We start from the raw sequence: 10,378 nt of genomic DNA on the forward strand, positions 1-10,378 counted from the left end.
GATCAGCAATGCTGTTATGTGATAATCAAGCTGCACTTCACATAGCAGCAGTCTATCACAGATACACGAAACATATAGAACTTGGCTGTCATGTTGTAAGAGAAAAGGTCCAAACTAGTCAAATTATCACCAAGTTTGTTCCATCTCACCTGCAGCTAGCAAACATCTTCACAAAAGCTCTTGCGGAAATATTTTCAAGGAGATAACATCCAAGTTAAACATGCTTGAGATTCATGCTTCAACTTGAAGGGGAGTATTAAGATTTGATTTAGCTTGATTTATGTAATTGTGTATCAGATCTTCTATTTATAGAAAGTCTCTCTATATTGTATGTAATTGGCCATTAATTTAGGTTCTTATTTTGTTAGTTTCTTTTTGTAAAAAGCTGTCTATATAACAGCAGCCTCTGTACTGCTGTACAAATAAAAAGATGTGACTTCTTTTCTTCAGATTTTTTTATTTCAAACTTGGTATCACCAAGTGGTAGCCTTGTCAATCAAGCACACTCTCTTTGCAATGCGTACAATATGTGGTACATTCCCCCCTCTACCTCCTTTCCACTTCATCATCAACCTGTAAAATTAATTAAAAATTTGTTACTAATTCCAATTAAAGTTCAAGACACATCCCCATGCCGTGGATTAAGAGGTTTGGTTTGCTGATTAACCAACACATACCATGTCTATAAACAGCTGTTGTATGGTGGCATTAAGATTTCCACTCCAACGCTCTTTGTCTGTCTTATCTTCTGTCAGTTGTTGTACACTTTGCAGCTTTGGTGTGATTACAGATCCCCTTGAGAAAACCTGCATCTTGGGGCATTGTCTCACAATTACTTGTGTCAGAAATGGGAACTTGAAGCAGTGCACCGATGAACAAAAGCTAAGGAGGCTTGGCAAACACTGAAGTTTCAAACTTCGTAATCTGCTGAAGATGATCTCCTCGTTTGGTTCATCTCCCTCGTTTGTTAGTATTTCCTTCATCCCATCGCATTCTTTTATACTCATTTCTGTGAGTTGGATTAGACTTTTGGCTGTTGAAGATGCCACTAAGCTTTCTAATTTATTGCATTTCACTAAATCCAATGTCGTTAGACTTTGAAAACAAGCAGAGGAAGGTGCTAAAGTAATCAAACTGTCGCACTGACTAACGTACACTGAGCTTAGCTTATCAAACGAAACAAGTCCTAAACGATCCTCATTCCACACATGATTCAAATTTGGGAGGTCTTCCATAACCAACTTTCTTAATTGACTTGCCACTTTTTCTTTTATGTTTGTTACCTCTTTGAGATCAAATACCACTTCTAGTGTACTGCATTTCTTTATGATCAAATCTTCAAGATTTCGAAGACTTCTCAACATACCAGAGGGATAAATTTTCAATAATTTTTCACTTTGCTCCATCTTCAGTACTTTTACTTTGCCAAAAGAATCTGATTGCAGTTGACTGCTCCATATCATCTTCAAATTATCCATATTTAAAATTTGCAGTTCCTCCAAATTGGGAAACACTACCTGCATCAAAAATGATAGTCCATTATTATGCCTCATCTCCTTGAAACTATCGATTAAAAATATCATATCCTGTTGTTTGGTTATGCTTGAAACTAGCCTCAGATTCTAAGACGCCAATTGCAACAATGATTCTAAGATAAGGATAGAAGATACTGCACCTTCTGGGAACAAAGTGCCAAGGAAAATATCTAATCATAAATAAGTCAATGATCCTAAGATGAAAAGGAATTAAGATAAATTGGAAAGGAAAAAGAACACCTTTTCATCAAAGAGAGCAGAGTTTATCTCAAGTTCACTGGTATCATAAATGTTTGCACTTGCGGAAGAGGAGACAAAATTCAGCATTTGAGGGCAGTTTTGTATCCATAGCTCTTTCAAAACAGGGCATTCAATTAAATCACTTGTGCAGAATTGTGTCAGTTCTGGAAGATCTTTTAGCTTCAGGAAGTGTAGTTGAGGAAGTAGAATCCTATTCTTCGTTTCTTCTTTGAGTCCATCCATCACCATTATTTGTTTAATCATCTTGCAATCACTAATCTCAAGTCTTCTGAGATGCACAACACTTTTAACCAATGATGATGACAATAAATATTTTAAATTGCCACAGCAATCCACAGTTAAACTAATTAGATTTCGGAACGAAGAAGACATTTCCATCTGTCGGGAATGCCATAGCTTCTCTACGTCAACCGAAGAGAGCTTCAGGTCCTTCAAGTTAGGGGAACAAACCTGCAAAGAAAATGCTCAATTTTATTAAGACACCTGTATTTTCATTTTTATATATTCATCTAAATTCATAGAAGCATGCACTGACAGGTGAAAACAATTGAAATCCAGCATGATTACATGTGGGGCATGGAGTACTGAAGTTCACGAAATATGTGCAGATTTTTCTCAAGACAAGAAAAATTTCAGTTAATGTTCAAATTATGGTGCCTGAATGTGGAAAATATAAGAGAAACTGAGCATTACAAGACAATTTAAATTAAAATTGCAACAAAATAAAGGAAAGCCACAGTAAAATAAATTTTTGCATAACTTGAAGTAGAACACAATAGACAACTGACCTTTGGCTCAATGATTCCATGTGTTGCATTTGCTTCTGCTTCCCCCAAAAATGTACAAGTAAATGTGGTTGGGCAGTCAACTATTCTTATCTCTTTCAAAGATGGACATTGCACGACACTACTTCCTGAACTAAAATTAATTAATCTGGGCAAAGACTCCAGAATAATGGAGTTTAATAGAGGAAATAGGACCTCTTTATTAGTTTCTTCCATTGCTAAGCCCTCATTGATAATTTCTGCCATCACATCACAACTTTTCACTTCTAGCTCTTGGAGTTGCACAAGGCCCAAGCACATGCTAGGCGTAAATACATATCTCAACTTACTGCAACTGTGGACTTTCAGTATTTTCAGATTTTTGAAGTCGAAACTCCCTTTAGGAACCTCATTCCAGACAAGCCTCAATCTTGGTAGATCAGTTAACTGCAACTTATTTAACTTGGATAGATACCCAGCAACTCCACTAGCATTTGGCCGTGCTAGACCAAATACTTGTTCCACTTTACTGCAGTTTTTGACCTCAAGCTTTTCCAGGTTATTCAAACAAGGTAGCAGATCGGATGGCACAGAACTAGAAGAAAATTCACACTCGTCTACCACCAGCGTGCTTAAACTGAAGAAGAAATTGACAGGAAGTTGGCCATGCCATACCTCTTTTAGCTCTGGAAATTTAGAGAGTTCCAAATACTGGAGTCCCCTGAATCCAATCTACAATAGGCGAATGTCGCATTAGCTATTATACAAGGAATACAAAACTTACGAAATGCAGATGATATCAAACTTACCATTCCGGTATGCAATTGCTTTATGGTGGTATTAAGGTCCCCAATCCAACGCCATTCATCTCTTTCTTGTGTCAGATATACTCTCTTTAGCTTTGGAGCACTGAGGCCTCCCTGGGAAAAAATCTTCATCTTGGGGCACACTGACACACTTACTTCTTCCAAAGATGGAAATTTAATAATGTAACTTTCTGACGAGAGAAAGCTGGCGAGGCTTCTCAAACAATGAAGCGTCAAAGTTGCCAATTTATTGAAAACGATCTCAGTTTGGAATTGTAAGTCATCTCCCTCACTTGCTACAATTTCTGTCACCGCATTGCATTCCCTCACACTCATTTTGGTGAGGTTAACCATACTTTTGGCAGTAGAGGATGATACTAACTTCACCAATCCGTTACACCTCCACACTTCCAAAGTGGTAACATTATGAAAAGATGCGGAGGATGGTGCCAAATTAATCAAACTGTCACACCACCTTGTTGTCAGAGTTTTAAGATTTTGAAGAACTTCAGAAAGTTGGCAACCTGGGTTCCATAGATACCTTAAATTAGGAAGGGTATTCAGTATCAAGCCTTGTATCTGTGAGAGAATCCTTGCATTCTCACCAACATTGATTCCATTTGGAAGTAACACTTCGAAATAACAAGACGTTAAAACAAGTCTCCTCAAATTCTTGAATTTCTGGAGAAGATCAAATGGAAAAATCGTTGAATCATCACCAAAATGTTGGAGATTAAGAACTTTAAGTTTGTGAAAGAGCTCTACTGGAAATTGGCCATGCTGTATCATCATAATATCTTTGTAGTCTAGAGCTAATTCCTCCAAGTTATGAATAATCTGAAATTGATATCCCATAAATAAATGTAAGGATAACAGCATAAAGAGTACAATTCATATAAAAAGGTAATAAAAATGAAAAGAAATAATTTATAACTTTTTCATTATGCTAATAGTAAAGGGGTAATTACATTTTATCCTACATTTCTCCATATTATATTAGTTACATCTTAACATTTAAAATTATATTTTTTTCATCTTTCTATTTTGTAAATTTAAACTAGAAAGTTCTTCCGTCAAAATTTTTGTTAAACAATCATTAAATAGGTTTGTTTTTATACTATTTGGCCATGATTTTCAGTGTAAAACACAAATTGCCCTTATAGTTTGTTTATTACACTAGAACCCCTTGTCTTTTAATAACAGTAACTATTTTCTCTTTCATCCCAAGTCAAGACAATTAAAAGACTAAATTGATAAAAAAATTTCAAATTAGTCATTAAATTTATTAAATATCAAGCTCGTCTAAAATTATTTTCTTTTATCAAAGTAAGGTAAAATTTTATCTTTAGCAAAAATCAATTTTAGTGTCTGTATAAAATAATTAATTAATATTCTTTTACTTGCTCTAATTTAGTAAAATTCAAAAATTTATAAGTACTTATAGTTAGCAAAATATTGAAAGTTCATATAATTTAACTTTAAATTAGCAAAATAAAATGAATTTTATTCTTATTAGTAATTTTGTTACACTAGAATTGCAACTTTGAAAAGAAGTTTAAGGATTGAATTATATTTTTCTATCTCCAATTGCATTGACTTTCAAAAACAACGGATTTTTAGTGCAATAAAAAAAGATAGGGGATGATTTATTTATTACACCAAAAATCAAGGGAAAAATAGTATGACACCAAATCTAGTTAACTATTGTTTTAAAATGCTAATGATGTAGTTCTCCTTGATTTAGAATGCTAAGTGTTTTATTTATTGAAATTTCATATATATTTTTAAATAGATATTTGATTAATAAACTAGTAATATACCATATCATTGACCATTTTAAGTTAAAATGAATTAATTGTTATTTTATATATGTTATATAAATTAATACGCAAAAACCTTTCAGTTATGAGGTATAATACCTTTCTAAATGGAAAAAGTGGCTTCACAACTTGCATATTTTGTGGGTTCTCTTGCTGCTCCTTGGCTTCAGCTCCTGATGTGAATATTCCCAATTTCTCACATTTAAAAATAGTCAACTTTTTTAGCAGTCGACATGCGATAGTGTGTTCTGACGCGTAAAAACACTTTAGCTCTTCTAATATATAAAGGACTAAGATCTTTAGTCTAGGAAACACAAATTTAGGAATTCCCTTTCCTCCTTCCTTCCTTGCAACGACTTCCTGCACCCCACACCTACTTAAATGAAGGGATTCAAGTTGTTTAAGACCTTCAGCAATTGAAAACGGAAACAGGCTTTTCAAACTTGGACATTGCCAAACCTTGACAAATCGTAGGTTATGAAATGTGAGAATTCCATCAGGATCCCCATTCCACACGTTCGTCAAGTTTGGGAGGTTGTGTATAAACAAACTTCTCAGTTGACTAGCTGCTGCAACATGCCTTGTTTCTTGCACTCCCACTATTGCTTGGAGATTAAATACCTCTTCCAGTAAAACACAATTCAATATCTCCAGTTCTTCTACAGCATGAAATCTTCTCCACATTTCAGATGGAAATATTTTCAATAATTCATTCCCGTATTTCACCTTCAATACTTTTAATTTGCCAAAGGAATCTGCTTGCAGTTTATCAAACCAAATCATCTTCAACTTATGCATATAAATAATATGCAATTCCTCCAAGTCAGGAAATGAAACCTAAAATACAAATGTCACATGTAAATGATAGCCAAATCAACCCTGAATTTAACATAATGAAAGGAAAAAAAAAAAGTAAAAAGAAAAGAAAGCAATTAATTCACCTTTTCATCAAAGAGAGCTGCACGCCCTTGTCCAGCACCATTGTTACTCATAGGAGGAGAGATAAATGTCTGCAACAGAGGGCAACTCTCAATCCACAGCACTTTCAGAGAGGGACATTCAAGTAGATTGCTAGTGCAAAATCTAATGAACATCGGAAGACATTTGAGTTTTAAAAAGTCTAGTTTGGGGAAAATCTTGCTCTCCATCCCATCTTCCAGTTCTTGTGCAACTATTACCTCTTCCATGAAATTGCAATTGCTTATCTCAAGCTTCTTGAGGTGGGTAAAATTCTTAACCATAAAGTTTGTAAATAAATAGCTCAAGTTCCCACAGTCATCCACAATCAAGCTTGTTAAGTTTTGAATGCTTGCAGATGTCTCCATGAGTCGAGTGGACCATATCTTTTCAATGCTAATTGAGGATAATTTCAGATCCGTCAAACCAGGAAACTGAGTCTGCAAAATAATAGTAATAACAATAATAATAATTCTACTTTCATCAAGAGACTATTCTATTTAATATTATACGGGATCTATAGCAGACAAATTATATGCTCTAGATAAAACTCACAACGTAATAGTTATTCATCTTCTGACCAGCTGTGTACCGGTGCTTGCTATTCAGCAATACTCTTGATTCATGTGAAATATAAAATAAAAATTCTTATCTATTTTAAATAAATCTTTTATTAAATATGCATTCTTTCATTTATTAATATTAATAAGTGACTGTATTAACCAATTCTAATAAAACAATGTGTATGTAAATTGCCCCCTAAATCTTACAGCAAATTTTATTTAAAAGATTACTTTTCTCGTTCTCTAAATATTCCATAAAAGATTTGATTAAAAAAAATTCATAAAAAATATTATCAAGATAGAGGTAAGATGGTGACTGAACCTTTTTGCTGAAAAGTAACCCGAGTGTTTCAGAATGGTTTTCAATTGTAACTTGACTACAGCCTGCAGTAGCTGTTGCTTGTTCCTCCACCTTCACTTGCGAGCAAAAGCTTGAAAATCCAGGCAGATGTTCTAGAGTCAAGGAGCGCAATTTCATACACTCAAGTACTTCATCTTTGTCACCCTCACCTTCAGCAACAATCCCTTCCATAATTCTGCAGCTGTTTACGTCAATTTCATCTAAATGTGCAAGGCTTCTAAACATTGAGAATGAAAAGAGATTCTTTAATGCATTACAATTTCTCACATTTAGCTTTCTTAATTTGCTAAAAGACCCTTCCCTAAGTTGGTTGTAACAGATTTTCTCCAAGTTACTCAAATTATCCAGAAGTAAGGAATCCAACCTAGGGAAAGCAATGAAATTGCCCATCCTCAAACAATCTACAATACATTGAATCTCTTGACTATTTTGGAGATGGAGATGTTTCAACTGAGGAAAACCTTGCCAATCTAATTCATAGAGCACATTTTTAACACCCTTTAAGTCCTCCAGATATAAATCTTCACTTCTCTTCAGCAAGACTTTAACTCTCTCCAGTTCAGTGCTTCTATTGACCTTGAGTTTCAACGTTCTTGACATTACATATTTACCGGACCAGTCCCAATCTTCTCCAATGAATATTCTAAATCTTTCCAGCTTTTCAGAGAACAGATTTTCGGGAAGCTTTTCTGCGTCAATGATATGCAATTCAAGAGTGACAAGTTTTTTTAGAAGCTTCAATTCATCTAGGCTAGCATTGCTCCTTTGACCACCACGCTCTTCATTTTCCCACTTCACCAAACTGTCCCCCATATACAAGTCCTCTAACTGGGTCAAGCATGATAAGACACCTACAGGAATCACTTCAAGTCTTTGACATCTGCTCAAGTCCAGCAGTCGCAAACGAGTCAATTTCCCTACTTCTGTTGGTAGTTGATCATTAGAAGAGTTAATTAAGCTGAGAACTTGCAACTTCTGTAGCTCCCCAATTACAGCAATATCTTCACAAACACAGTGATCCAGACACAAGGTTTGAAGGTTTTCTAGAGACTTAATTGATAGAGGCATTGGCGACAAATGCATAAAAGATAAATCCAAAACCTTCAGTTTTTTCATTTTATTGAAAAGACTATCTGGGATTTTTAGTGAGGGATCCTTACTGCGCAATATAAATGACTGGAGATTTGGGCAATCAAGTTCTTGAGGAAGCTCAGGGATTTTTGCAATCGTCAAAGAAACTGCAGTGAACTGTCGGAATATGACCTCCTCCGGCCATTCTTCCAACACACTGTGATATGCTATATTGAAGACATTATGATCTTTGGATGCAACTGACAATGCAAACCTGTGAATAACATCATGCATTCTGACATGGTGGTCATCCTCTCCTTCCAGTAGCAAACAAGAACTTTTGAGGCTGTGGAGTAGTGTAAGTAATCGATCTCTTGATTGTTTCACAGTATTGATTTGATTAAATAAGCCCAACCCCATACAATACTTCAACAAGTCTCTGATTAATATAGATTGAGGAGCAAGTTGTCCACAAAGTCGGAACAAGGACTTTTCTTCATCTTTTTTCAACTCGTTATAGCAAATCTCTAGGCCTGAGTTAACTCGAGGTTCAAACTCATCATTATCAGATCTTTTCAACCTTAACAAGGCATCACTCCATGCATGCAACCCTTTGCCTTTTAATGCCTTTGCGACTGCCATAATAAGAATGGGTAAACCCGCACATCTATTTGCTACTTGAGTAGCCATGGGTTTTAAATCAGGATCTTCGACATCACCAGCCTTCTCCTCAAACAGATGCCATGCCTCTTCAAGCTGTAATTCTAAAAGCTGAAAATGTCTTTGTACATCCATTGGTTTCAATACTTTTAAACTGCAGGATGTCATAAGTATCTTGCCTCCTTTATGATCGTTGCCAAAAGGAATTCCTATATCCTCCAGTTTGAGTTTTTCCCAAATATCATCTAGAATTATAAGAAACTTCTCCTCTTGTTTAAGTCTCTCACATAATCGAGCTGCCCTTACTCCAATTGACTCCACATCAAATTGGAGACCTAACCACTCCGCAATATCTCTTTGAATTCTTCTGACATCCACATTCTTGGTTACTTCTGCAAAAGCCACCACCTTGATATTCCCATCTTCCTTAACTTGCTCCGCAACCTTTTTCGCTAGTGTGGTCTTACCCACACCACTCATGCCATATACTCCAATCAGACTGACATCAGTACCCTTGATAGCCTCCATGATTTCCTCCAAAACTACCCTTCTGGATTCAAATGCCTTGTAATCTTTGTCAGACCTTATCCCTGGCAAAGGTCTAAGGTAGGAAATAATTTCAAACTTTCCACCTTGTCGGACTTTATCAATTTCCACAATCTCCTTCTTTGCTTTTCTACTGAACTGGTGGCGCCTCTTCAAATTCGAAAAGCATCCGATGAAGCAGCAAGTCATATTGGCTTTCTCATTGTCATCAAGAATCTTCTGTGCCACTTTAATTGTCTCTTCCACTATTGTCTGCCAATTTTTTACGCTTTCTTCAATTTCTTCACCATTTCTTCTAGCAGCCTCCACCCGATGCTCCATAGCTGTTTTTTCATCTTTCAGTTGGTCCACTGCATATTTAAGGTCTTTGATATTGCTTTTGTGGTTCCATACATATGCAATTTGACGCCAAACTGAATCAACCAAATTCTCCGTAACTTTTGATACAACGGCTTCAGTGACGGGTACGGCGACAATTTCCATTTCCTGCTGTTCTTACTTTTTCCTCAATTTTTTTTCATTTTTTTCTATTTTGCTTCTGCCCTAAAAATACAAAAGAAAAAGATAATTGAGATGAACAGAAACTCAATGGAAGAAAAAGCAGCCAAGACAAATAAAAAAATTATTAATTAATTACTGAGTCTATTAGTTAATAAATTCAATTAATTTCATCAACTAATAAATTAGTAAGTATTAAGTATATCAGAATCAATTATACTATAACACTAACTGAAGGAAACAAAACACAAAGATAATCCAGCGAGAGAGTGAAGAAATCCAGAAATAAAATATAAATAGAAAATAAAATCCAACATCAACAGAAATAATATATTAAGAAGAAAACTAACAGATTCTGGAGTAATTAAAAAACAATTCAAGGAAAAGTGTATGAGCAAGCATACCTCCTTTAGCTAAGCTATCAAAGGAATCAGTTCCGCAATATCACAACACAGACAGAAGAAAACCAGCGAATTTAGCACAGTTTTAGTGCTGTGTGCGAGTCAATGGTTCGGAGTAGAAGTGAAGACCTTGTT

The 10,378-nt window shown here is 35.3% G+C and overlaps 1 protein-coding gene across 1 annotated transcript; it reads right to left on the minus strand.

The window, feature by feature from the left end:
- Positions 1–305: 305 nt before the first annotated feature.
- LOC8285801 lies at positions 306–10,378 on the minus strand. The gene is made up of 9 exons (XM_015726893.3): positions 10,247–10,378; positions 7,029–9,887; positions 6,128–6,583; positions 5,286–6,023; positions 3,370–4,203; positions 2,585–3,292; positions 1,776–2,246; positions 678–1,517; positions 306–573 (listed from the first exon to the last, which is right to left on the minus strand). Exons 2-9 carry the CDS (start codon positions 9,825–9,827, stop codon positions 547–549), a joined length of 6,873 nt encoding a protein of 2,290 aa, XP_015582379.2. The 5' UTR covers positions 9,828–9,887; positions 10,247–10,378; the 3' UTR covers positions 306–546.

Source organism: Ricinus communis, chromosome 9 (genome assembly GCF_019578655.1).
Source record: "Ricinus communis isolate WT05 ecotype wild-type chromosome 9, ASM1957865v1, whole genome shotgun sequence".
NCBI lineage: Eukaryota > Viridiplantae > Streptophyta > Magnoliopsida > Malpighiales > Euphorbiaceae > Ricinus > Ricinus communis.

Bases quoted from the DNA above. Each gene is read 5' to 3' on its own strand.
- LOC8285801 (XM_015726893.3), bottom strand. From the start codon at position 9,827: ATGGAAATTGTCGCCGTACCCGTCACTGAAGCCGTTGTATCAAAAGTT. The intron at 4,204-5,285 runs GTATTATACCTC...TATCAATTTCAG, and splicing joins CACTTTTTCCATTTAGAAAG to ATTATTCATAACTTGGAGGA. The intron at 2,247-2,584 runs GTCAGTTGTCTA...TTTTCTTTGCAG, and splicing joins ATGGAATCATTGAGCCAAAG to GTTTGTTCCCCTAACTTGAA.